The sequence below is a fragment of the Phytophthora parasitica genome (assembly GCF_000247585.1).
Source record: "Phytophthora parasitica INRA-310 unplaced genomic scaffold supercont2.89, whole genome shotgun sequence".
Lineage (NCBI taxonomy): Eukaryota > Oomycota > Peronosporomycetes > Peronosporales > Peronosporaceae > Phytophthora > Phytophthora nicotianae.
The window spans coordinates 108,786-133,566 of NW_008649075.1; the positions used below are offsets into that span (position 1 = coordinate 108,786).

At 52.1% G+C, this 24,781-nt stretch overlaps 14 protein-coding genes across 16 annotated transcripts in view; 6 read left to right on the forward strand and 8 right to left on the reverse strand.

The window, feature by feature from the left end:
* Positions 1-33: 33 nt before the first annotated feature.
* PPTG_18901 (hypothetical protein) lies at positions 34-1,239 on the reverse strand (the record flags this gene model as incomplete). The annotated part of the gene is made up of 6 exons (XM_008916799.1): positions 34-205; positions 270-372; positions 435-558; positions 625-799; positions 866-936; positions 1,000-1,239. The coding sequence occupies 6 exons, from the start codon at positions 1,237-1,239 to the stop codon at positions 34-36; spliced, it is 885 nt and encodes a 294-aa protein (XP_008915047.1).
* A 70-nt stretch (positions 1,240-1,309) lies between these two features.
* Positions 1,310-5,093, forward strand: PPTG_18902 (hypothetical protein). Its single transcript, XM_008916800.1, has one exon. The coding sequence runs from the start codon at positions 1,407-1,409 to the stop codon at positions 4,959-4,961; it is 3,555 nt and encodes a 1,184-aa protein (XP_008915048.1). The 5' UTR covers positions 1,310-1,406; the 3' UTR covers positions 4,962-5,093.
* A 24-nt stretch (positions 5,094-5,117) lies between these two features.
* Positions 5,118-6,489, forward strand: PPTG_18903 (hypothetical protein). Its single transcript, XM_008916801.1, has one exon. It carries the CDS (start codon positions 5,188-5,190, stop codon positions 6,466-6,468), a length of 1,281 nt encoding a protein of 426 aa, XP_008915049.1. The 5' UTR covers positions 5,118-5,187; the 3' UTR covers positions 6,469-6,489.
* Positions 6,490-6,560: 71 nt separating this feature from the next.
* On the reverse strand, positions 6,561-7,417 carry PPTG_18904 (hypothetical protein; the record flags this gene model as incomplete). The annotated part of the gene is made up of 2 exons (XM_008916802.1): positions 6,561-6,617; positions 6,698-7,417. 2 exons carry the CDS (start codon positions 7,415-7,417, stop codon positions 6,561-6,563), a joined length of 777 nt encoding a protein of 258 aa, XP_008915050.1.
* Positions 7,418-7,828: 411 nt separating this feature from the next.
* PPTG_24383 (hypothetical protein) lies at positions 7,829-8,044 on the reverse strand (the record flags this gene model as incomplete). The annotated part of the gene is made up of 1 exon (XM_008916814.1): positions 7,829-8,044. One exon carries the CDS (start codon positions 8,042-8,044, stop codon positions 7,829-7,831), a length of 216 nt encoding a protein of 71 aa, XP_008915062.1.
* Positions 8,045-8,356: 312 nt separating this feature from the next.
* On the forward strand, positions 8,357-9,622 carry PPTG_18905 (hypothetical protein). Its single transcript, XM_008916803.1, has one exon. The coding sequence runs from the start codon at positions 8,498-8,500 to the stop codon at positions 9,437-9,439; it is 942 nt and encodes a 313-aa protein (XP_008915051.1). The 5' UTR covers positions 8,357-8,497; the 3' UTR covers positions 9,440-9,622.
* PPTG_18906 (hypothetical protein) lies at positions 9,545-10,407 on the reverse strand. 3 transcript variants are annotated; one of them, XM_008916804.1, is made up of 3 exons: positions 10,321-10,407; positions 10,134-10,252; positions 9,545-10,064 (listed from the first exon to the last, which is right to left on the reverse strand). In XM_008916804.1, exons 1-3 carry the CDS (start codon positions 10,321-10,323, stop codon positions 9,677-9,679), a joined length of 510 nt encoding a protein of 169 aa, XP_008915052.1. In that variant the 5' UTR covers positions 10,324-10,407; the 3' UTR covers positions 9,545-9,676. The 3 variants fall into 3 exon arrangements, with proteins under 3 accessions (XP_008915052.1, XP_008915053.1, XP_008915054.1); XM_008916805.1 differs by having other exon boundaries at positions 9,545-10,252; XM_008916806.1 differs by having other exon boundaries at positions 10,134-10,407.
* PPTG_18907 (hypothetical protein) lies at positions 10,402-11,765 on the forward strand. The gene has a single exon (XM_008916807.1). The coding sequence runs from the start codon at positions 10,687-10,689 to the stop codon at positions 11,680-11,682; it is 996 nt and encodes a 331-aa protein (XP_008915055.1). The 5' UTR covers positions 10,402-10,686; the 3' UTR covers positions 11,683-11,765.
* Positions 11,766-11,800: 35 nt separating this feature from the next.
* PPTG_18908 (hypothetical protein) lies at positions 11,801-13,033 on the reverse strand (the record flags this gene model as incomplete). Its single annotated transcript, XM_008916808.1, has 1 exon — positions 11,801-13,033. One exon carries the CDS (start codon positions 13,031-13,033, stop codon positions 11,801-11,803), a length of 1,233 nt encoding a protein of 410 aa, XP_008915056.1.
* Positions 13,034-14,190: 1,157 nt separating this feature from the next.
* Positions 14,191-15,665, forward strand: PPTG_18909 (hypothetical protein). Its single transcript, XM_008916809.1, has 4 exons — positions 14,191-14,422; positions 14,492-14,675; positions 14,746-15,241; positions 15,310-15,665. The coding sequence occupies exons 1-4, from the start codon at positions 14,197-14,199 to the stop codon at positions 15,517-15,519; spliced, it is 1,116 nt and encodes a 371-aa protein (XP_008915057.1). The 5' UTR covers positions 14,191-14,196; the 3' UTR covers positions 15,520-15,665.
* Positions 15,666-15,702: 37 nt separating this feature from the next.
* PPTG_18910 (spermidine synthase) lies at positions 15,703-16,900 on the forward strand. Its single transcript, XM_008916810.1, has one exon. It carries the CDS (start codon positions 15,781-15,783, stop codon positions 16,777-16,779), a length of 999 nt encoding a protein of 332 aa, XP_008915058.1. The 5' UTR covers positions 15,703-15,780; the 3' UTR covers positions 16,780-16,900.
* On the reverse strand, positions 16,839-18,048 carry PPTG_18911 (translation elongation factor Ts). The gene has a single exon (XM_008916811.1). The coding sequence runs from the start codon at positions 17,938-17,940 to the stop codon at positions 16,945-16,947; it is 996 nt and encodes a 331-aa protein (XP_008915059.1). The 5' UTR covers positions 17,941-18,048; the 3' UTR covers positions 16,839-16,944.
* Positions 18,049-18,569: 521 nt separating this feature from the next.
* On the reverse strand, positions 18,570-23,086 carry PPTG_18912 (hypothetical protein). The gene has a single exon (XM_008916812.1). It carries the CDS (start codon positions 23,051-23,053, stop codon positions 18,845-18,847), a length of 4,209 nt encoding a protein of 1,402 aa, XP_008915060.1. The 5' UTR covers positions 23,054-23,086; the 3' UTR covers positions 18,570-18,844.
* An 840-nt stretch (positions 23,087-23,926) lies between these two features.
* The window catches only part of PPTG_24384 (hypothetical protein), a gene marked incomplete at both ends in the record, with an annotated part of 4,207 nt that continues 3,352 nt past the window's right edge, over positions 23,927-24,781 (reverse strand). Inside the window, one exon of the mRNA XM_008916815.1 lies at positions 23,927-24,767. Coding sequence (XP_008915063.1) covers positions 23,927-24,767 — 841 coding nt within the window. The remainder of the gene's footprint in view (positions 24,768-24,781) is intronic.

Sequence of the window (24,781 nt, forward strand, 5' to 3'; positions counted from 1 at the left end):
ATGATTGGCTGAAATAAACCAGCTACACTTCTTTCAAGCTTGAAGTGGAGCATCAGCGATGACCCCGAGAATGACCTGCCCCCATAAGGATTCCAGCCTCTTGAGAAGGTCAGACGCGATTACTTGACCACTTAGGCGGTTGGCCACGACGAGAACCGCCGCAGTGGCCTGGACGGAGCCGCGACTACGCTGCGCCAGGTCCAACCTGCAGACAATTGGCCTTCGTTAGTAATTGTGGATTGTTGCGCAATGTTTTAGCTTCTGCTTACAGGTGGAAGGTCTCCATCTCGACCGTGTAGAGATCCTGGTGGGTCTTGGTGAGGTTCTCCACCAGCTGTTCGTTGCGGTCGTCAAAGGACGAATCGAGGCGGCCTGCAGAAACGACAGAGATGAATAATGTTGCTAAGTTGCAAGAGGAGAGGATAAAAGAGCACCTTGAGAGCTGTAGAAGGAGCAAGCGGTGGCGTTGAGCCCATCAAAGACATTGAGCACATCATTACCGCCGATAGTTGGCTCTGCAGGAAGAGCACTGAGCTTGTCGTTCATCGCCGCAACAAGCTGCCAACACACAACCAAAACAAGTTAAGCTTTGAGCAGCTCAACAGGCAGCGACTTCGGACTTACCGCGTTGGAGAGCGCTGGCGATGAAGGCATCACTCGAGACACTCGATAGTAGTCGTCTCCAGTAGCATCAGGAAAGAAAGCATCCGGGTTGCGCGTGACCATGACGGAACCCTTGCCGCTCACAACGACACTTCCCGGAGTTACCTCCTCCCGCACAGCCCCGCAGGTTCCGAATCTAGTTGCCAACACAACAGCAACCTGTAAAACAATCAAAACCAGCTTCAATCCGTACCAGTCCTACCGAATGATGTTCATCGGGCCTTCCACGACCGCCCTGGTCTCCCTTACGACAAAGTCCATGTTGGGAACGCCCTGCACCCAGTCTCTCAGTTACAACCAAAACACCAATACTCTCAACATCCACTTCGTCCCTACCATCCCCGTTGCCACAATAGACACCTGAACGCCTTTCATCTTTCCCGTGAATGTCGTGAATCCGCGTGCAGACTCGATGGTTTCGAACTGTCCATCATCCAGCAGCTCCGCGAGCAACCTAGCGCGCCCAATACTCCCCACCGACACCACACGATTGGCCACCTGTCCAGCCTTAACGCCAAGATGCAGCACTGAGCCGTCACTACGCCTGGGGTTCGCATTGGTGCTCTGGTACGCCATGCTCGGAGAAGGTCACTTGAATCTGTGACGTGTGAGCAGGATGGATTCATCTGATTACTAAAATCCCTCTACAAGCACTAATTCCGATCGGTTTAGACAGGCGATCTAAAGATCTTGACAAAAGGTCGCAGTCATTGATAAGCAAGAATCCGACTATTGACGTCTCCATGCCGTCGGACGTCGTGCCGCTGTCTGCAATGGCTACATCTACCCAGGAGTTCGCGTTCCTCTCTTGGGACGGCAGCAATGGACGTCGAGCTTGTCCGTTGGCCACGTTCGGTTCGCGAGAGCCGCAAATGCTCAACGTCCGCTTGACTTGTGCTGAGCCACCTCGTGCTGACCAACCGGAGCTAAAGAACGCGGCAGAACTACGCGGAGCCATCGCGTTAGTGGTGCGTGGTGGCTGCAGTTTTGCATACAAGGCCAGACTGCTGCAGAGAGCGGGGGCGGTGGCCATGTTGCTGGCCAACAACACGAGAGAGGAGCCTCTCGCGGCATTCACGATGGGGGAATCATCGGAGGAAATTGAAGAAAACAAGAAGAATGGAGCGAAGCGCATCACGATTCCCTGCGTAATGATGTGTCTGCGTGACGTGAGAGAATTATTTCAGAAGTTTCCACCGTCTGTGAAGACTGGAGAGCTCGGTTTTGAGATTTTACAGCATGACGAGGGAGTTGCAGTCGCGGAGACGTGTCTGAGAGTACAGAGGGAGCTATACGACGCAGCAGAGGCGGGGAAAGGATGGAAGGCAATCAAACGCACTACGACGTCGATTATCAAGATGCTGGAGCCGCAAAACTCGACTGCATCCAGTGATAGCGTCGAAGACTCGAGTTTAGTGAACGATGCTGGAACTGAGCAGTTAAAAGCGGTGGCAAGCGAGAATGACGCTCTAACCACCCGAGACCAACAGTCACCGTTGCTTGCATTCGTCCAGTGGGCCACCAGCGCTTCGACCTACGAGATCTGCTTCGCTCCTCTAGCAGATTTCTGCTCGGCAAGTGCTGGCGCGTCGTACACAGGAAAACTAGTGGCGTGCGACCCACTCCTCGCCGACAAACCCCTTATTAACGCAAAGGAATTAAGTGGATCTATCGCATTGTTGCAGCGAGGATCCTGTTCCTTTCCTGCAAAACTCGAGCGTGTGCAGCGTGCTGGAGCCGTGGCCGCCATCGTGTGCAATGACGACGAAGAGGACCCGGATGCAGCCTTTGTCATGAGTGTAGACCACGTCGACGCCGCCAACGCAACTTTGCCGGCTGTGATGGTTTCTCACAATACTTTCTTGCGGATCCAACCAGCTCTGAACGTCACCACTGCCAGAGTTCTGTGCCTAGCTGGGGAAGCGGCGGACGGACTGTTAGCGTGCAGTGGGAAGGCTGTCTCGTTTAAAAACTTACCAATGCCATCTAGGAAGAACCAGGAAAGCAGTGACGGTGTCTTCGATCTCCACTTGGCCTGTCGTGATGGAGACCATGCTGCGTGTCAGCGAGTACTAGCCAGTATTGACGGAAAGGAGGGGAAGCGCTCACTAGTTAATGCGCCGTGTGTGTCGACTGGTCTGGCTGCTCTGCATCACGCATGTGCACGTGGGAACGACAATGTGGTGGAGTTGTTACTGCAGTATGGAGCAGCTCCTGATGCTGTAGATCTGGCCATGCAGACTCCTTTACACATTGCGTGCGCTAACAGTCAAGTGGATTGTGCTCGCTTACTACTTCGTGCCGAACCCTCTGTTCCTCAAGTCCCTGCTGTTCTTTACAATGCAACCGAAGAATATGGAGGCCTCCCAACACGACGGAATATTGGCGGAGGAACTGCCATGCATGAAGCTGCTCGTGCTGGTTCGTCAGAGTGTGTGGAACTACTCCTGAGTGCCAATGCACGAGTGGAGACTACAAATGGAGCAACAGACAAGTATATTTTTCTTGGTGTTAGCGCGAGAGACTTGGAGGACAGGACGCCACTGCATTTGGCTTGTACAAACGCTCATGTTGACTGTGCGTTGTATCTCGTGGCAGCTAATGCTGATGTCAACATGAAAGACTCGAGTGGATATTCCCCACTTCTTCTTGCGTGTGAGGCAGCCAATGACCCAAACAAAGAAGGTGACGCTGTCCAGATAATTGAGAAGCTGATTACATCTGGAGCTGTGGTGGAAGAGGAGGAGGGTTTATTGCTAGATCGAGTTGAGTCACCAGATCTTCGTCGTGATTTGGAGGTTTTGTATCTGCGTCACGAAGCTCAGAAGGCCAAACAGAGGAGTTTTAAACTTGAAAAGGACAACGAAGCAGTGAGTAAGCGCATCCAGACGTTGAAAGACAAGCTTAGTACACTTCGCAGTCAAGTTGATAGACACGATGGATATGATACTCAGATTCAGCAGCTCCAGTTGCAAATGCAAATGATCCTGCAGTTCCAGACCAGCTACGGACAGCAGTCTTCCTCGATCATTAATGATACAGTAGTCACCCCTCTGCTAGCTGCGAGTTTAGTAGACACCAAGGGAAAAAGTGACGAAGAATTGGCGCTAGATGCAGCTCTTGCTCGTGATTTGGGCAAAAAATGTCTCCGTCAGAATCAAAATGTATTAGCTCAGAAATACTTCCAGCGATCCCTGGAACTGATGCCCCTGCCAGGTGTACATCGACTTCTGACCACTGCTAAAAGAGCGCAACACGATGAGCCAAACGATATCCTAACGAATGAGACCCCTGCTGTCACTGGAACATCCTCGAACGTGTTGACTTTATCGTCAAGTACTAAGGCCACCAAGATATACCAATTACAGGAAATGATACACAAAACCAACGCAACATCACAAGCTCGTATCATGTTGGACAGCGAACTGAACAAGCTGAAAAGACTCTCGGATGATGCAGAATTCTCCCTTGCTTGTCGTTGGGTGGAGTGGCTAGTGGCTTTACCATGGGGAGATCCCAACTCTGGACTGCACAATGACAATTTGTATGATATGAAACGAAACGAATTCCAACAATTAGAAGCAATCGATACCAGACGCATTGAGGCTCATCGAAATCAAGCTGCATGGTTTATCCAGCGTACATTTCGCAAATGTTACGCAGTTCATTTACGCACCCGAGCAGACGCAGCAGCTCGAATTCAGGCCATCACCCGGGGAAAACTTGCTCGACTTCATTACGAAGTAGCCAAGAAGCAGGTTTTAAAAGCTCAGAACCAGCAAGTTACTACGTTCGCGAACCAACAAGATGGAACAGAAGCCGTGACGTTGTTTAAAGTGGACTACACGACCACTATTGACCCCTCTATACAGAGGAAGCTTCCCCACCAATTTCACGTTGATAAGCTTATCGTTGGAAATTATTTTTCAACTGGACAGCGGATTAAAAACCGAGTTAAATGCTCAGAGAGAAATTTGCGCGTGTTGCAGTTGGTCAAGTGCGTAGAATCAGACATCGGGTTTCCGTACAAGTCGAAGGTGAAAGCACAGTTGATATTCTTTGTATGGACCCGCTGGGGAGCGGATCTGGACAAAATGTGCGCGTGCTCATTAAGTGGACCCTACGAGAACCAGCAGGACGCCCAACGACGCTTTGATCGGATCGCTTGTCAAGAAGAAGTTTCCAGACACGCCTTATCGGAGGATGATACTGCTTATGAAAGTGGGTTTTCGTTTTTCAAGTCGATCGTAGGGGTTGGCAGCTCGACAGACTTCGTTGGCAGCGTCAGATCTGCCTGATCGACAACGAACAAAGCAAAGAATACAAGGGGTTTTAGGCATTTTTTTCTTATGCTGTTAAGTTTTCTATCGATCATCAGGTTAACATGCAAAAATTGCATGTACGCTTTGTCGGAAACTATGACTTACCAGTTTTTTTTTTTTTTTTTTTTTGCTTTCCTAGAATACATGTATATTTTTCGTGCTTGTTGAGCGTCGCCTGGAGATCCGAAGACATCGGACGACAATGAACAACGCTCGTGACCATCCCGTGTTCAAGCGCTTGTCACGTCAGCAATTGATCGTGCGTCGTCGCAGTCTCGGGCTGCAGCCGCTGGTTCTGGATCCGACGTTTGCCAGCTCCCGGAAGACGCGATGCAAACACTGCGAACGGCGGTTCAACCCCGTCTGGAAGAATTATTTGTGTCACTTATGCGGCCGATGGGTATGCGAGCCTTGCTCGAGTGTCGTCGAGAGGGAACGTGAGCTGCTTCTCGTTCGATTCGTGCGCTGCTGCGTCACGTGCACCAAAATGATCAACAAACTGCCCGACCCGGAGATGCTGCTGCCATGTCTAACAGTGCCGTACGTCACTACCAGCTCCAATAGCCAACTTGGACTGCATCTGGCCGACGTATTACGCACCAAAAAGGACCTACGACCCACAGTTCTGCAACTATTGAGCTTCCTTGGACGACCTATTGGTACAAACGCCCAGATTTTGGAGGAAATCCGTGAAGAAGATTGGGCTGCAGCCACCGAGTTGGTCTCCAGTAATCTCGCGCTCGGGGCACCTGCTAGCAGAAGCAATAGCGGCCAGCAAAAACGTCGAGAGAAACGTCGCAATGGGGACAGTGGAGTGAAGCCTGGGAACCCCGAGTGGGTGCAGTTCCTGGTCCAACAATGCTTCGAAGTGTCATTAACTGAACTCCCTCTGGAAGAGTGTGTGATCTCCGAATCGGACGGAACGAGGCAGTATCCGATCTTCTACGATGAAGAGACCGACGTGCCGTACGCCCCCACGTTTCCTAACGAAGCTGTTCGAGATGAATGCATCGCCAAGTGTAATTTACTAGGACGTGGTATTGCAGCGCAGAAAGAGGTGCAGTTGATTTGCCATCTCGCTGCCAAAGAGTTCGACGCGCACGTTGCAACTGTCGCTGCGGTGCAAGCTGATAAGCACTACACGCTGGCAAGTATCAACAAACCCATGTGCCAAATCATCGACCGCGCCAAGAGTTTTTGCGCGCATGCGATGGTCTCTGGACTGCCATTTCTCGCAAGGAATACGATGCTCGACGTGCGATTCAGAACGTTCGCCTGCGTATTAGGAGACACTGACGGTGCAGCGAATCGTGTTCTATTCTACTGTGGGTTTCCTATTACTGCAGCAAACACTGACACAGTCATTGCCATGCTATGCGTCATGGACTCGAAGCCTAGGAAGAGCATCACGACAATGCAGTACACTGTCATGAAGAAGCTAGCTGAGATATTGTCCTCTCTATGGGTGATTAAGGCTGAATAATCAGTGTATTCGACTCCTTGATCTGTTCTTCTTGCAGCCTTTTCTGCTCTTCCTCGTAAATCATGAACGGTGTACGTGGTCTAGGCACGACCTTAGGAAATCCCGCTCGACCCAAACACTCTCGGAAGCGCAAACCATTTGCCAAATGGCTGCGTTTGATTTGATCACAGTGAATAATATCGCAGCAGTCCTCGCACAAATATTTCGAGCCGCATTCGAGGCAAAGTACACTGGCAGTTCGCTTAATCTTACGGGCAGCACATTCAGAGCACATTTGAATTTCGGTAGGCGGTTTTGCATCCCGGTTAATAGGCAGACGCATGGGAAGTACCTTAGCGAGTAGAGCTTGGCGTTTCTCTTTCTTCTCTTGGAGCTCTCGTTGCATTTGTGCAGTTTCCAGTGGATGGCGCCACGTGCTGTGGTTTGTCTCGGCGTTCCAATAGTAAGCCGTGTATGGAGGTTCATTCAAGAAACATCGCTGCCAGCCTTCACGCAGCAACAGGGCGTCTTCCTCTACTGTTGCGGGGTCTGGTGTCTCCATTACTAAAGTGAAAAGCGTCGAGAGGAGCTGATCGGGATCTCCGACACCCAACAGATCACAGGCACTGCGCACGAGATCGTCGCGCTGGTCGACGAAATGCTGTTGTTGTCGTAGCCACGCTGTGCTCGCATCTGCGACTTCGTACCAGCTTTCGTGGTAGTCCACGAGGTGAGTCGCACAGTAGACGAGCACCAATACACTTGTCCAGATCAAGTTAGAAAGATCGTCTTTTGGCGTTGTCACGATGAGAAAGTGTTGGTAAGGTATCGATAGACATTTAGACAGCGCCTTGGATGGCACCCAGCTCTGACTCCCGCGGAAACTACGGTATATCACGCCCACCGCTTTCTCTGGTGTTATCAAGCCATAATTCGATGCACCATTCGCCTTGGAAGCCCCTCGCATCATGAAATTTTCCACAGAAATTGCAAAAGAGAACGCAGTTTTGCATTTTACATTTTTTTTTGGCGTGGCAAACGGGAGTTTCGTTATCATGAAAATGCTACACTTAGTGAGAGAGAGAGAGAGAGAGAGAGAGAGAGAGAGAGAGGATCAGACTAGTCTATTTAACGTGTTATTGTATACAAAATGTCTGGAATTTCCTAAGCCAGTTTAGCAATGCCGGTGACCCTAATGGCTCCGGTGGCTGCTTGTGGCTCCCCGCTTCACGCGGTGACTCGGTTGGTTCATGCGAAAACAATTCCAGAAAAGAAGTAATCGCGTTCCTTGGACTTTCGTGTGCGGTTGCCGTCGTTCTCGTTTCGCTACAGCCCGCAGCTGGCCTCCCGTTCCAGAAGGAGGACACGCTGTTAGTCAATATCAACTCCATAGTGGGAAGCGCGACCTCGACATCTTCTTCTTGACATCTTCATCTTTGCCATCCTTTAATATCGTTGACTGACACACATACAGAGCCGACGTGGCGGACACTCCACTCGTCCTGTCTGATTGCACTCCCACCGTTTCAGCAGAGCATGCTTTGCGCCAATGACACCTCTCCTCGCCACGCGCCGTGATCTCCTCTGCCAGAGGCATTGCATTCTGAAGATCCTGTCATTCCAGCATTGGCCAAGCGCGATTCCGGGGGTGCTGACCGTATGTATGAAGTAAACCTTGCAAAGTCGAACACGTCACTCGAATTTGGTGGTTTAAGTAATCCACCAGCAGAAACAACTAGTGCTACAACCTCGCACCTCTAGACATTTGTATGTCTGTTCAGTGATGATCTTTTCTGCGAAAACATCGAAAGGGGGTGAAACTGTATAATTCGATTTTTAGTTTTGACATCTGCCCTCAAGTTGTGGCAGTAACGTGAACCAGATTGTAAATGGATGACTTGACGTTTGTATGGACAACCGCACGGCTTTGTGAGTATAGTTCAATTTGATAAAAAGTTGTTGCGTCTTTGTGAGAGGACGAAGGCGACCAACCACGCGTGTTTGGTGTTGGCCCATTCAGAGACTTGCCACGAAGAGCACTTGGACGAAGATGGACGTAATGACGATGGAGCACCTGGCGCCCAGCAAGAAGAATCTGCTGCTGACACCCAAGTGCGAAGTCGTCGCGGGAGAGACGCCAAGCGGAGGCTTCTGCCCCGACCCAGTGTTATTCCCAGCGGACAAGGCGCAGGGGCTCTCGGTCTGCGAAGACTCTGCCTCCAGCTCCATGGGCGCGTGCTACCCGAAATGTATGGGCACTGTCGATGACCAAATGGTGCTTCCTGGCGCACAGGCCAAGCGATCGGCCTCCGCTGCGATGGAATCGACGCTGTACGAGGCGGAGCTGGTGGCCAAGATGCAGACGTTCGACCTGGAAGAGCTCGGTCTGGCCGCAGCCTCGCAGGCCTCGCATAAGAAGCAGGAAAAGAGTATCATCGTGGACTATGAGGACAGCGACGGAGAACACCTCGAACTACGCCCCAAGGAGGCCACGTGTGCCCCCAGCGCCTGTGCACCAGTACTGACGGGCGCAGAATCGAATAATGCGCGTCACACGCGTCGTCGCTCGCGTTGCGGCAGCTCAGAGGTAGCAGCAACCGGCAGTTTGAGGGGGAAGAGTGTGATCTTCGAGAAGAACATCAAGTCCGTTGAGCCTGAGTCGCCTAACACCTCAGACACAGATGCAGAGGAGGAAATGCGCTGCTCCAAGGTGCACAAACTCTGCATGTGCGAGGTGAAGCTGCATCGATCGCTGGAATCGTGTTGGCTCGTGTGCAGCGGCCAAGTATATGACGTCACGGGGCTCGTGACTGCCCATCCTGGTGGTGTGCGCTCAATACTTCGCAAGGCTGGCGGCCCGGACTGTGCACGGGATATGAAATTCCACACCAAGAACGCTCGTAAAATGATGGAGAAATGTTTCATTGGGAAGCTCCAGCAGTGCGGCGACGACGTCGACTGCTCCGGTGAAGCCAACTGCAGCATTATGTAGCCAATGCGAGTAGAACAAGAGTAGATCTAGACGTAGGAAGCAGGCGAGACAGACACATTGCCGCGTCTTCTTTCTGTATAATTTAACCAAGCGCAAGGCACAAGCGGCAACTGGGAAATCACACATATTTTTTTATTTACTGCCAAAAGAAACTGAGCAAAATTTCCACTTTTGCAACTCGATTTCCCTTTAGGCAACTGCAATTTGCCACATTGGTCGTGTTATTGCTGTCTCTACTCAGGTAAATTGCTTCATGAACTCCGTAGCGACGATGCGGCCGCGTGCGTTGAGAGAGATTTTCATCTCGCTGATTTCCTTGTCGATGTCCTCCATGAAGGTGATGATGAAGTCGATGAGCTTGTGTTTGTACATATTCTCCAGGTGCTGGTGCACCACAAGGAAGCTCATGTCGTAGCCCTCCACGGGCACTCGCCGCATGATGATGAACTGCTCAGCGCGCTGCATGAGGAAGCGGTTGAACTTGTGGCTCAGAATCGTCTCGATCTCGTCCGCTTTCTTGATGCAAATGCTCACACGCGTCGAGTTGATGGACGGCTCGATCAGACACTTTTCTTGCTCGTTACGGCAGATGAGAACGGGGTTGAGCAGCAATTCCTTGCTCATTCTGCGCAGTCATAACATGCCATTAGCAATATCCCTCCTTAGCAATAATTGCAGTCAAGGGGGGACGTACTGCAGCTCCACTTCAGGCTTGTTGTGGCGCTCCACAGTCTGCGACGGGAAGTTGCGCAGACACAGCGCCGAGTCCAGCGAGCTGCGGATGGAGCTGAGATACGGGGCGAGTGTGTTGGCCTGTGCAGCATTAAAGGGAGGGTGTTAATGCTAGTGACGGTGATAGGGAGCAAGGGGGGAAGACGCACCATGGTCTGCTACGGCGGCTACGGATTCGTTGTCTCGTTTCTCGATTGCTATCTGACTAGGAGGGTGAGACAATGCGACAGTTCTTCGGACGCAGATAATTATGAAGCAATCGTTCGCGATCAATTGACATGAAGAAAGTAAGAGTAATGTTTGGGACAATTTAACTGCTTTGCTGAAGCTCTGCAACCTCTTACCTACATACCAATGTGTCAGACAAGTTCCTCTGCGCTTCGTCCAGCATCGAGCCACTCATCAAGACAGCGTGGTTGTCGTTGCTGGTCAAAAGTGGCAGCTTTCGCCTGCATAAACTCATAAATCTCTATCAGCATTCTTCTAGACGACCATCATAATATGAATCGATTACGATGGTAGATGCCGGTCGGAATAACCTACATCGGAGTACTCGATCCATGCCTTGCTCTCGGGCTTTCATTCTGCAAATTGCCAGCTACAGCACAGTCCCCAACACTCCCCAAGTTTCGTTCACCTCGACTATGAGCGCATTCGTCCAGTCCAAGCTTCTCCCCAGTGGGAACTCGATCCCCAACTTGGCCCTAGGAGTGTTCCAGAGCAATGCTGGAGAAGAAGCTTACAACACCGTTTTGACGGCGCTCAAGCTCGGTTACCGCCACATCGACACTGCCACTGCCTACGAGAACGAAAGTGACGTTGGCAGAGCTATCCGTGACTCTGGTATCCCACGTGAAGAGATCTTCGTTACCAGCAAGTACTACGAGATCTCGTGGATTCCCTGGTCGACGACACCCAAGCAGCCGTGGAGCTACCAGGACGTGGTTGACGGTGTCCGTGAGAGCAACCGCAAGCTCGGCCTTGGATACATCGATCTGTATCTGCTGCACGCTCCGTGCGACAGCGCAACCCGTGCAGAGGCATGGAGAGCGCTAGAGGACATGCAGGCTGAAGGGCTTGTGCGTGACATTGGTGTCTCCAACTTTGGCGAGAAGCATCTACTCAAGCTGGCGAAGACCTGGCGTGTCAAACCGGCGGTGAACCAAGTGGAGCTACACCCGTGGTTGGCTCGTCCAGATACGGTCAAGTTCTGCGAGGATCAAGGCATCCTGATGGAGGCCTACTCGCCTTTGGCACGGGCGGAAAAGATGGACGATCCTGTGATCATGGAGATCGCGAACGAACTCAACGCAACCCAGGCACAGGTGATGATTGCGTGGAGCCTCGCCAAGGGGTTTATCTCGTTGCCAAAGTCGGTGAAAGAATCGCGCATCAAGAGTAACCTGGACTCTGCCATGCTCAAGCTATCAGCTGAACAAATGGCCAAGCTGGGCAGTCTCGACGAGTACTTCGTGAGCGGCTGGGACCCGATCAAGCAGCACGAGATCTAAGGCGTACAAACGGTGTAGATTGCTCTGCATTTTGTGTTAAAGCCAATCTAACTCTCTAATGAACGCATACATTAATTTGTGCTTTAAAACCAGGGTCGATCTGGTTCATGAAGCTCATCTATTCAAGCTCACCCACACCGAAGTTACTAGCCGATAGCTGCAGTTGCTGAGCTTGTTGGGGCTTATGACGAGCAATCGTAGGGTGTGGCTTGATCTCCGCGAGTGCAATAGTGCCGTTGCGCGATCCAAAAGGTCCGCTTTCTTCCAACACATTTGCTTCACACAGACGACCCAATTGAGCGTTGCATTCATCTTCAGACGACTTTAGTGGCGCGTAGATAGATCCATCGACCATACCGGGAACATCCGGGTCGTCTCCATCGTACAGTGGCTTCGTCGTGTTCACAAAGTAGTTTCCTTCAGCGAGCACGTAGCCATTGGTTCCGATCTCCATTGAATGGTACGAGTTGTCCTTGTAGAAATTGTTGGCAATGTGGACAACAGCGTTGGTGTCGGGCGTGCCGCCGACCTTCGGGAGACGACCGGATAAGTAGTGGATGTAGTTGTTGATCATGCTGATCCCCGTGTGCTTACCATAGAAGAGGAAGCTCCAGTAGTGGTGTCCGTCGCACGTCTTTGAGAACTCGGTGTGCCCGTCAAAATCCGAGTTACTGATAGTCATAGTGGCAGCACCAGCCTTGTCAACTGCGATAAACTGGCGTCCGATGCGGGAGATCTTGATGTGGTCGAGCCAAATGTGCTTCAGAGGCACCGTTCCGTCAGTGAGACCCTGGATGGTGATGGCATCGCCGCCCCACACGAGGTGTGGATTGATCTCGGTGATGTGAATGTTTTGTACGATGATATTGTCGCCATTGAGCGCGAGTCCTTTGCCCATGATCACTCCGTTTTTGCCGATACCACGAATGGTTTTGTTGCCTCGGACGTTCAAACGGTTAAATGGGGCATTGTCGTAGGTGACGTTGACACTGACGCCGCCGGTGCATCCGCCCGTGTTCTTCATGTCGCCGTCCTGTACGATCACGTCTTGGCTTTTGAAGCCGTTGTTGAGCGCCACGCATTTGCGCATGTAGTCTGGGCGGCATCCTTCGGCAGTCGTGTTGCCTTCCAATGTACGGAAGTCGAAGGTCTTGTTGAGAACGACCACCTGGGGCTTTGAATCCCTCAAATACGCGACCAGCTCTTTGATGGTGGTCGGGTAGACGGGAGAAACATCGCCGCCGCCAGTGGTTCCGGTGGCCAGACCAGTAGCAGACCCGATCGTGACGGCAGTAGTGGAGCGAGCTACGAGAGCCAAGGCAGCGACGAAGACGAGCTGAAGTCGGTTCATCTTGCACATATCGATGAAGCTCGGAGAAATGTCCTTTGTGAGCTATAAACGATTGTGCAATGAGGTAAAAAGGAAAACCTGGAAATGTTAGAAGTGTCCTAGGAAAGCGTAGAGTCATCCTGTATGACTCGTGCTTATGGCCAAGACCTGCTGAAGCGTTATCGACATATGAAAGTTTGGCACGGCTCCATCTCAATTAATCCGAAGCACATCCAAAATGCCTTCCCGAAGCTGCCTATAAAGCATCTGCATGAGTCCTGGGCCCCGTTGTCCAACTTGTAAGGATCGTCGAACCTACAACTAAAGAAACGTGGTTCTCACTCGACTTATTTATGACTGTGCGCTACAGGACTCATTTGGTTTCATCCTCGCCCTTGTTAGGATAGCATTGCTACCATGAGAGCAACAGGTCTACTGTTCAGACTCTGAACGACACAACCCAAAATCTGGACGGCAATGTCATACATCCGAACTGCATATGAATAATCTGCATGCCTCCCTGGAACCAGAGAAGCTAGCGGGTGTTAAGCTTCGTTCCATAGAGATCATATCGAGTACATGTATGTGAATTGCTTCGTAGCGTCCGAAACAATTCAATTCGAATCATATGAAATCATAGAGCACGCTTTAGTGCCAACCAAAGGCGACAGATCACTAGCGTTCATGCCACCGTGTTCAGGTTCAAGGTTTGTCTTCTCACGATCTGTCGATGAGTGCAGCGTACGCGATGACGGTGTGGCATTTGCTTCTGCAGCACCGTAAGCATGCCACACAGTGTGTACATCAGGTCCTATGACTCTAGTCTATGAGTAAGAAATCTGCTGATGCCAGGTTAGAAAGCTGCATCATGAGACGAGTGCTTCACAGTCATTGTCATAGTCATAAAGCACTTTTTCTGAATAAAGTTCTTGCTTTGACTGCGTGGGCCACCATAATAAAAAAAAGATCAAAAGTGGTCCGAAACCAAGGCGCACTTTTTCTATACAAAGTACTTTTTGTTCAAAATCCATAACACAAAAAATGTGATCGATATTGAGTGAGCCTTTTATAGTCCTACATGCTGTGTACATGCACACATATGTATACATTATACACACCGGCTTACTAAATTGTATTCTGGTCACAAAAATATGAATAGTCCTCCACATTTCAATTGCACCAACATGCGCCGCTCGAGTCGACTGCGTGGTCGTGAGGACACAGTGGACACCCCATCTAAGCGACAAAAGGCCAGTGATAATGAAAACACCCCCGCAACGCAGCCAGCAACATCGGAGCATCGGTCGGCGTGGGATGCGTTTTTAGAATCAAAGTTGTTCTTGAAGGCGCCTGGAGACTTATACGACGTCTTCGAGTTGGCAGCGGAGTTGAGACCCGAGAGCCCCTGCAGTGAGATGACCGATCATTCCTTGAAATGGCAGCGACTGATCTCTAACGGGCCAATTTGATGAACTGCAGAGGCGTTTGTGGGCACTTTGGGGCTTCGATTGACTGGTCCTTTCGACTTGTTGGCCGCCAAGGAGGAGGTGACGGTGGACAAGCCTCTGTATCTACATGGACGCTTCTTTTTCGACCCGCCAGAGGTAGCAACTGTTGTTGTGGACACTGAGAGTGACGAAGGTCGACACTGGGGATACTTCAGGTTGTTCAAGCATTCTGTCTTAATCGCTATGGATAAATCGGTGGTATAACTGTGGTTTTCCTGAATGTAGAGACTCTCCTGACCAAGTTCCAGAGTACGTTGTGTGCGCAGACAGCAGTCGTGAGTGCAAATTCGACATCGTAGGGAGTAATCTCTTCCAGTTGCTGGAGAGCAGACTGCAGAAGCGTCAATCGACTCTCGGGGTTGCCAAAACTGCGGATCTGCTTAAGAAGATCGAAGGTCATAAATCGTGCGCTAGAGGGCAATCAGAATCGGCTCTTCGAAGTAAAAGAGCGAAAGAGACTGTCGCTCCATCATTGCATCAACTTGGTATTGTGGTTCCGGTTGACACCAAGAGCAATACGGGATACCGTGAGCTGCCTACGACCGGAAAAGACCTTGCAGACCTGCTGCATCAAGTGAGACAGGAAGCAGGCAAGACGTCGCCAGCACGTAAGAAGCTGAGTGAACTGATTACTCGAGCTACGATCGCCAGTGACGAGTGCGACTTCGGGACCGGACTCTTGCTGGGTCTCGACGTCTTCACGGCCGGGTCGTGTCTTGAGGTACGTGGCGACTGATTTAGTGTATTATATGCTTATTATTGACGGATCTTCGTTTGTTTGGTATGCAGAAGGAGGCACTGCAACTACTTCGGGTTGCTTATATGCTGCTGCGTCGAGCAAATTTTTACAAGATCGCATCGGGCCACTCCAAGCACCGCAATGGTGACGATCTTACTGCTTGCATCGAATCTGTAGTTGCTTCGGATCAGGAGGTCTCCGACAAGCAGTCTAAGCAGTCGACAGTGGAGCTTCCGTTGCCTCTTGTCGATCGCAAATAAAGGTACCTGCCGTCCATGACAATTTCAGCTGACGTTACGCATTTTTAGGGGAATGCCAGGTTGGTACCATCATTTCACTACAAACCTGTATATCTCTACTTGGTTAAAGTAAGTATACAAGACTTGCCATATCAAAATGATGGCTCATCCTTTTCTATCCCTATCCCTATCTAGTGGTTGGCTGCAAACTGAGGTGTCAATGCAACTAGAAGTCTCACCTCCTTCATTAGAGTTTATCGTCCTAGTGCCCCACAGTGAACCATGGCCGAGCAGCAGCACAAGAAGGAAGCGATTGCCACCGAGCAGGCCGAGCTGGCCCCGATGGAAAAGTCGTTCTGGTACAAGGAGGCTCTGACCGAGGACTTGTACCTGTCGGCTGCGCTCAAGACCATCACGTTCGAGGCCAAGTCCAAGTTCCAGACCATGCAGATCATCGAGACGCACTCGTTCGGTAAGACGCTCGTGCTGGACGGCAAGACGCAGTCGGCCAAGAACGACGAGGCCATTTACCACGAGACGCTCGTGCACCCGGCCCTGCTGGCCCACCCGAACCCGAAGACCGTCTACATTGGCGGCGGCGGTGAGTTCGCCACGGCCCGTGAGGTGCTCAAGCACAAGTCGGTCGAGAAGGTTGTGATGGTCGACATCGATGAACTCGTGTGCAACATGTGCCGCAAGGAGATGCCCGAGTGGGCCGACGGCGCCTTCGAGGACCCGCGTCTCGAGGTGCACTACACGGACGCGCACGCCTTCCTCAAGCAGTACGACGGCACGTTCGATGTCATCATCATGGACATCGCCGACCCCATTGAGGCCGGTCCGGGCTACGTGCTGTACACGGAGGAGTTCTACAAGTACGCCAACTCGAAGCTCAACAAGGGCGGCTACATGGTCACCCAGTCGGGCCCCGGCGCCGTGTACAACTGGGACGAGTGTTTCTCGTCCATCTACTGCACGCTCAAGACCAACTTCAACACGGTCGTGCCCTACACGGTGGACATTCCGTCGTTCGGCTGCATCTGGGCCTTCAACATGGCCACCAACGTGGAGGACGGTGACGGCGACGCCGCCGTGACGGCCATCCGCGAGCGCAGCATCGCCACGACCAACGCCCTCGTGGAGTCGCGCATCAGCAAGCCGCTCCAGTTCCTCGACGGTGTGAGCCACATGGGCCTCTTCGGCCTGCCCAAGGTCGTGCGTGAGGCTCTCGAGAAGGAGACGCGCGTTATTACGGTGGACAACCCCGTCTTCATGTTCTAAGAAGCCACTGTGCTGACCTTGTAAATGCCATTCCTACATGCCAATTCACATCCACTCATCTCCACTGTATGCAAATGATAGAGCAGCAAAAGTCAACACATCGTTGGGTAGGTTGAGCGAAAGCGGTGTCTATTGTTTGCTCGCTGTCTTCTCTAAATCATGCGCTTACGCCTCCTCCTCCTTGCTCTCGCCGACCTCGAAGCGCTCGTAAGCAGCCACTGACACATCGACGCCCAGCTTCTTGGCCTGCTCGGCGACAAAGACGCCGACCTTGGGGTTGCCCTCCTCGATGAAGTGGTCCTGCTCCAGCAATGTGAACTCGCCAAAGAATTTGTTCAGACGGCCCTCCGTCATCTTGGCGATGATGTGTGCGGGCTTGCCCGAGTCCTTGACCTGGTCGGCCAGGAATACGCGCTCCTTCTCCACCAGCGCCTCCGGGACGGTCTCACGCGACAGGAAACGCGGCTTGGCGGCCACAATGTGCATGGCCAGACGGTGGCCGAGCTCCTTAACCCCGGCCACCTGCTCGGCCGACGCCGTCTTGGACGGGAACTGTAGTGCCACAAGCGCACCAGCACGGCCGAGGCCAGGGGCAGCCACGTTGTGCAGGTAGCTGCAGATCGTGCCCTCTTCGAGCTGGAACTGCACGGCACGGTTGGCCACAACGTTCTCACCGACGACGCCCACCAGTTCGGGCACCTTCTCGGCCACGGTGGCACCGTCCACTTCTACGAGCGCCAGCTTGTCGGTGGGCAGCTGGGTCACGACCTCCGACGCCGGAGCCTCGGCCAACGCACCGGCCACGCTGCTGACGAGCGCCTGGAACTTGTCGTTCATGGCCACGAAGTCCGTCTCACTGTTGACTTCCACCATGGCGGCGGCCAGGCCACTGTCGGCGACCTTAACGGCCACGAGGCCCTCGCCAGTTTGGCGACCGGCCTTCTTGCTGGCCGAAGCAATGCCCTTCTTGCGCAGCCACTCGAACGCAGCCGGGAAGTCGCCTTCGGTAGCAGCCAAGGCATTGCGCACGTCCTTCAGCGGAGCCTGCGACTCCGCGCGTAGCTTCTTAACAGCCTCGATGTCCGGCTTGTAAGTGCTCAGACGGCGAGCAAGGCGCAGCGGCGACGGGCGCGCACAGCGAGTCAGAGACGCAAAGACCATGGCAACGGATTTGATACACTCCGAACGGTGAAGTGGTGGCAGCCGTACAATTTGATGCGCCAAAAAATATAGGACGCGACAGGAGCGTCCTACTAGTATATTTTTTAGGTCACAACAACAAATATAAATCACAACAAATAACTTAGATGGGAATGGAAAAAATATTTCGAGAGATCTGATTGGCCGGGATGGCAATTTGACTTTATTGAGTTGGGTTCCAAATAAACCATCCGTTGGATGGCATTCAGACAAAAACCCCATTAAAATTTTAATGGCTTTTTTTCGTCTGAATGCCATCCCGGCCAATCAGATCTCTCGAGTTCTCTTTCAAATGTGAGGTTTAGAATTTAGCTCTTTCAGAAATATTCTCTGGATGAGTACAGGTGTCATGAATGTAAGACTCCGGATCTACCGGTACAGTACTTGCAGGACCGGTTAGATCTCAGTTCTGATTCCATCTGTTGAAGAACATCTTTGACAGATGAAGAGCATGTTTTCTATTGAAATGTAGGGAAACTCAGATCCGGTCTGATTCGGCTGATTCCTAATGTTTTGTGTGGAATCAGTCGAATCAGACCGGATCTGAGCTTCCCTACATTTAAATAGCATCTGATGCGAATAAGATGCTCCTTACTTGTTCTTTAATGGATAAGAGCACAATCATTTTAGAAATAGTAATTTCTCCCTAAATGGTAGTAAGCGCTACTATTCGTAATAATACTGATATGAGATCTCATCCCGGCTGATTAGCCGGGATGGCATTCAGCCCAAAGAAAACCATTAAATTTTTAGTGGCTTTTTCTCGTTTTTTCCCATCCAACGGCACAGTTTTTGCCGGTTATGAGATCGGTAAACCGGTGGTCTTGTAGTTATATCTTCATTCATTCAGGCGAAATCGCCCAACCTACTGCCTCATCGGGATCGCGTCCGAATGGTATTTCTTCCGGAAGTACGAGCGCACGGGGCCGAGCACTACAACATGCTGGAAAAAGACACTGACAATGAAGTGGCCTAGAACGACGCCGAGATACTTGAGACGGAAGCTGAGAGGCATGGGGATATCCGGCAAACCAACGACGTTCGTGCCGCTGGAGATGCGGAACTGGTCCGTGACGGCATTAGGCTCCCCTAGAAGCAGATACAGATCGATTGTCGCTAGTACCGCAAGGAATCCCATCAATAGGTAGTTCTTCCAGATCGGCTGACGGTAGATCGAGCCGAAACTGAAGACCCAAGCAGCCGTGTGTTGTTGGAAGATGATCGTGAAGAAGAACAGCGTTGACAAGTGGTTGTCCGCCATGAGCCACCACTTGGCCGCATCGATGTACTCGGGTGAGAATGGGCAGTACCAGACCTCACTGGTTAGTAGGTGGACACTGAAGCACTGAAAGATGATATTGACAACCTGCTGGCCGAATAGTGACACGAGGGTGGTGGGCCCGATAAGACTGGACGTCGGACGAACAGGCTTGAGCTCCTTCAGCGGCTTCGCCAGCGTGATAAAGTACGAACAGCCGAGCAGCGAAAATCCGTCCGACAGGATCCAGCACCACTGCGACACCATCACGGTGTGATACGACTGGAAGACCCACAACATCGAGCTAATGAGGCCGTATACAACGAGGAACTTGACGGACGCGAAGGATGTGGCCAAGCTACAGCGGCCTTCACGGCACAGATCAACCACCGACTGGATCGTCTTCGACTTGCTCGTGAACGGCGACACAACCGAAGCTTCGGCGTCGCTCAGAGCCACACCACAGTGCGCGAAACGAAGAGCACCACAATCGTTGCCACCGTCGCCGCACATGCCAGTCACCGCACCCGTCTCCATATGCAGCTTCACACACTCCACCTTGCCGTCGGGTGTCATGCGACTGTAGATACGGATGTGCAGCAGCAAACCCTTGATCTCGCCCATCGACACCAAGTAGTCGAACGCCACGCCCGTCACGGCCAGCTCCACGTCTTCACCGCGTTCGACAAGGTTCTTCACAGCCGGCAGGTCGTACTCCTCCTCCGAGTCCACGTCGCGCCATACCAGCTTCTTCACCTCCGTCGTCGACACCATCTCACCCAGGATCACACGCGAGCTGGACGACACCATGCCGCTCTGGCGAGCGATGTAGCAGCCGCACATGGCGTTGTCACCCGTGATCATGACCGTGCGGATGTCGCCGGCCTTGAGCTTGGCGATGGCGTCCGCCGTGTCGTCCTTCAGCTCGTTGCGGAACAGGATGAGACCCAGCAGCGACAAATTCTCGTCCACGGCCTCGCGGTTGTCGGCGAACTCGACAACCTGGTCGTGCGTCCAGTCGCTCGGCAGCTCGCGGTACGACAGACCCAGCACGTAGCACCCGTCCTTGGCCAGACGGTCAGCCACGCTCTTGTAGTCGGCCGGCACGCTTCCCGGTGTGCTCAGTTGCTGCATGCGCTCGTACGAACCCTTGCAGAACACGTAGTACTTGCCACTCTTGCGGTTGCGCACCACGACGCTCATGGACATGCGGTGGTGATCGAAGTCGTAGCGCTTGACGAACTCGAGTTCCAGTCCCGGGTCCACCTTCGACCGCACGTACGGCTGTACACCTTCCTTCTCGACCAGTTCCCAGCCCGTCGCCGTGAACATACGCACCTCCACTTCGTTACCCACGAGACGGTCTTCAAGCGAACCGACCGAGTGGCACGTTGTCAGGGCGTACAGCAGTTCTTCGGATGACGGTGCATCCTTGACGTCGTTGACGATGGGAGTGAACAGGTTGTTCTGGACAGGTTGCACGCCCAGGAAATCGAGTCCCTGCTTAGTGAGCGTGCCGGTCTTGTCGAAGCAGAAGATGCGCACCTTACCGGCGAGAGTGATACGCTGCACGTTGAGCGAGAAGACACCAAGCTTCTCGAGGCGTTGCGACGCGTTCACCTGGCCAACCGTGATGACAACCGGAAACAGCGGACTAACGACACAAAACAACACGAAAACGCACGAAAAGAACGCGGCGAACCGGTTGCGGAGCATACCATTGCCAAAGAGGAAATAGATCAAGACAATGCAGACGATCAAAGCGTAAACAAACAGAAGGCCGATCAACACCTTGAGGTGTTCGTTGTACTTGAAACGCATCGGAATCGGGAACAGGATCGACTGGATCAACTGGCCCTTCGTCGTGTGTGCGCCGGTTGTCTGCACAATAGCCAGAATCTCCTCATTGCGACCCGAAGACAACACGCGAGTGCCGGCGAACAGCGTGTGCTTCTTGCTGCCCTTCTCAGGATCGTACACTTCCGAGCTGCGCTCCGGAATCGGGAACTTCTGCACCGGCATCGATTCACCAGTCAACATGGACTCGTCACACACCGTCGTGCCCTTCACGATGGCCATATCGCACGGCACCACCCAGTTCTCAGACACCTTCACCAGATCACCGGGAGCCAGATCAGGAGATGACAACACTCGCCATTCACCAGCGCGGAATACCGTCACATCCGTGCGATAACGGGTCATTTTGACAATGGACGACTGGATCTGACGCTGCGTGTAGATGTTAACTACGGCAGCGCCCAAAACCACAACCGTCATGACGATACCCATGTTCCAGTACGTGAAGTAGTACCAGACGTAGTAGCACATGATCTGGTAGATGTAGAACAGTGTGAAGAACTCCTGCGCCATAGATACCGGCAACGACGGCATTTCCACATCGACCGAGTTCGATCCGACCGTGTTGATACGGTGTCTCGCTTCGGTATCTGATAGACCGCTGGCTTCCTGTTGCATGTCATCGTAGGTGCGACCAAGTGCGACGGCTCCCGGCACGAAGCGTTGCTCAGTCTCCTCGTACACGTAGCGGATGTGTTGGAACTCGACAACACGAAGACCATCAACCTCCACCACCGGAACAGTCGTACGGTATCCGCTGATCTTTCCCTTGGAGGCGAAGAAACTCTCGACCTTAGCGACAAAGTCCGATACACCCGAACGATCGGCAAGCAGCACTTCCGTCTCGTCGCGCTTGAGCATGTAGACGAACTTGCACTTGTCGAGTGGTACACGGAGACGGAAGAAGTTGGAGATGCGGTCCTGCATCGACATGATGACCACAAACCAGACGAGTGCAAAGACCCATACTATGAAGAAGACGGCCGTGTTGTCCTCTCTTATGTCAAATAGCGGCGGGTCGAAGTTGCGATAGAAATCAGCGATGATAATGATGAGAAGTATGTTCAGACCAACCGACGCTACCACCAAGCAGCCGAACACGAACGAGCCGAACGACGAATTGGAGAAGCCCATCTGTACAATATCCTCGCTAGCTGTTGCCTGCATTTGCACGTCTGAGGCTCGGATACTCGTGCGACGGCTGTAGTTATCACCCGCAGCAAGCTTCGCAGAATACTGGGACGTCGCTAGCAGCTTCTTATCGATATCGTCTACCAACTGCTTGGTTTTCTGATGATAGTGTTTTAAAACGATCCAGAATCCCAGTAATGCAAAGAACGATATGTACAGGAGGTAAATGGTGACCAAGGGCGTCTCCATGAAAGTGGTGAATCTGACTGGAGGCAGCATCATAGCGAGGTCAAGCATTGCAATGGTACAAGCAGTCTTCAGATCCATATCAACGGTTCCGTCATGACGCATAAGGCTGTAGCAGCTCGCGCCCACCGGGAATGAGGCGTTGTTGTTACGCCAGTTGTCTTTGTACGTCCAGAAGATGGTGCCGTCTTGCGAAGCAGAAGGCAGGGATGAGTTGGTCTCAGCACATTGTAGTTCTTCAGTGAGCTTGCCCGATATTTTGTCGGTCATGGCTTGCACTCGACACACGGTGTTGGGATCGGTGTAGTTGAACGCTGGCGTGCTGGGATGATACATTGCGACTGGGAAGTTCACTTGGCGCTGCTTGTTCCAGCCGTCCACGTAGTATGGCTCGTAGGCACCGCCCGACGGTCGGTTGTACTTCGTGTAGAGCACCTTGATGACCTCCGAGTACTCGCAGCAGTAGTATTCGGGGCTATGGCGGACCGGACAAGCGGCGAAGTCCATTTGATTTGCTGGGGCAGCACGCACTTGCGAGGTTGCAAGTGCGGCTAGTACCAGCACTAAGAACCAGCGAGGCATCGGTGAACGCGAAGGATCGAAGTCTGTCTGCCGAAGCAAATTGTCGAATGACTCAATGCGTACTGATCACTGGCGCTGGGATAGAGTTCAGCAGGGAGAATGTTTTCGAGCAGCAGATCATGTAACGAGGTGTAATCAAACAAAACAGACGACGTGGATAAGCCTAGCCTATGCTTGGTCAGGATTAGAGCGCTGGTAACTCGTTATGACAAACACACTCGAGTATTGTTGTGCCTGCTTTGCCAGACTAAATTAGCCCCTTTGCTCACGGAGGAGTGGTGAACGAGGAGCCTAGCAGGCCTTAAGACTGTCTATTAATTGTGGGCAAGCAGCCTAGCAGCACGTAGATAAGCGCACACCTGAAATACATGTACGCCAACATCCGATCTGGTACACGTAACAGATGATGATCACAACCACGCTGTGCACTCGGTATTGAGTAATATATGTATTTTGCTCGGCCCCTACAGCGCAGATGTGATTTAACACGTAAAGATTTACCTGCGTCGCTGAAGCGAAACTATTCAGACGAAAAAGCCCATCAAAAATTTGATGTTTTTTTTTCGTCTGAATGCCATCCAAGCATATTTTATTACCCGCATGGTTGCTTATTAGCAACATGTCATATAGTATTACGTGTTGCTAGTTCACTGAAACGATGAACGTAAAAGTGCTGCACGATCATTCTTGATCGTGCAGCACTTTTAGCAAATGAAGGGTTTGACGAGGATTGGTTTTTGGGACACTGTGCAGAGTTATCAAGTACATTAGATCAAGAAAAGGATGAATGATCTAATAAATTCAGATGATGATTGTATGACTTAAGAGTATCTAGACTGCAGACTCTACAACACGTACACCACCTCGTTCCTCTTACTTCTTCATCGGGATCAGATCCTTGTGGTACTTATTGCGGAAGTACGAACGCACGGGTCCAAGCACCACGAAGTACTCGAACAGGATGCAGGTGAAGATGTTGCCGAGGAGCATAGCGAACAACTTGAGGCGGAAGCTCATGGGCATGGGAATGTCCGGCAGTCCAACGACGTTGGTGCCACTCGAAATACGAAAGCGATCGGTGACAATGCTGGGCTCGCCCAGGAGCATGTACAGGTCGAGTGCTCCGACCGCAGCGAAGAAAGCTATGAGCAAGTAGTTTTTCCAGATCGGCTGGCGGTACGTCGAGCCGAAGCTGAAGACCCAAGCGGAGATGTGCTGCTGGAAGATGACCGAGAAGAAGAGCGTCGTGGCAAGGTGGTTGTCCGACATGAGCCACCACTTGGCAACATCCACGTTGTCCGGGGAGAACGGGCAGTACCAGACTTGACTCGACAGCATGTGGATGCTGAAGCACAGGTAGACGATGTTGATGGCCTCCTGTCCGAGGATGGATGAAAGCGTGGTAGGTCCAATCAGACTCGACGTCGGACGCATTTCCTTCAGTTCATCCAGCGGTTTCGACAGTGTAATGACGTACGAGCATCCCACCAGCATGAAACCCTCCACCAGGATCCAGCACCACTGCGACAGGTTGATAGCGTGGTAGTACATAAACAACCGAAGCACGGAGCCAATGAGGCCGTACATGATGAGAAACTTAACGGATGCGAACGAAGTCGCCACGCTACAGCGACCTTCACGGCACAGATCAACCACCGACTGGATCGTCTTCGACTTGCTCGTGAACGGCGACACAACCGAAGCTTCGGCGTCGCTCAGAGCCACACC

Coding starts and splice junctions, on each gene's coding strand:
- PPTG_18902 (XM_008916800.1), top strand. CDS start 1,407: ATGCCGTCGGACGTCGTGCCGCTGTCTGCAATGGCTACATCTACCCAG.
- PPTG_18903 (XM_008916801.1), top strand. CDS start 5,188: ATGAACAACGCTCGTGACCATCCCGTGTTCAAGCGCTTGTCACGTCAG.
- PPTG_18905 (XM_008916803.1), top strand. CDS start 8,498: ATGGACGTAATGACGATGGAGCACCTGGCGCCCAGCAAGAAGAATCTG.
- PPTG_18906 (XM_008916804.1), bottom strand. Junction 10,065..10,133: donor AAGCCTGAAGTGGAGCTGCA/GTACGTCCCCCC, acceptor ATGACTGCGCAG/AATGAGCAAGGAATTGCTGC.
- PPTG_18907 (XM_008916807.1), top strand. CDS start 10,687: ATGGTAGATGCCGGTCGGAATAACCTACATCGGAGTACTCGATCCATG.
- PPTG_18909 (XM_008916809.1), top strand. CDS start 14,197: ATGCGCCGCTCGAGTCGACTGCGTGGTCGTGAGGACACAGTGGACACC. Junction 14,676..14,745: donor CGACACTGGGGATACTTCAG/GTTGTTCAAGCA, acceptor TCCTGAATGTAG/AGACTCTCCTGACCAAGTTC. Junction 15,242..15,309: donor CGGCCGGGTCGTGTCTTGAG/GTACGTGGCGAC, acceptor TTTGGTATGCAG/AAGGAGGCACTGCAACTACT.
- PPTG_18910 (XM_008916810.1), top strand. CDS start 15,781: ATGGCCGAGCAGCAGCACAAGAAGGAAGCGATTGCCACCGAGCAGGCC.
- PPTG_18911 (XM_008916811.1), bottom strand. CDS start 17,940: ATGGTCTTTGCGTCTCTGACTCGCTGTGCGCGCCCGTCGCCGCTGCGC.
- PPTG_18912 (XM_008916812.1), bottom strand. CDS start 23,053: ATGCCTCGCTGGTTCTTAGTGCTGGTACTAGCCGCACTTGCAACCTCG.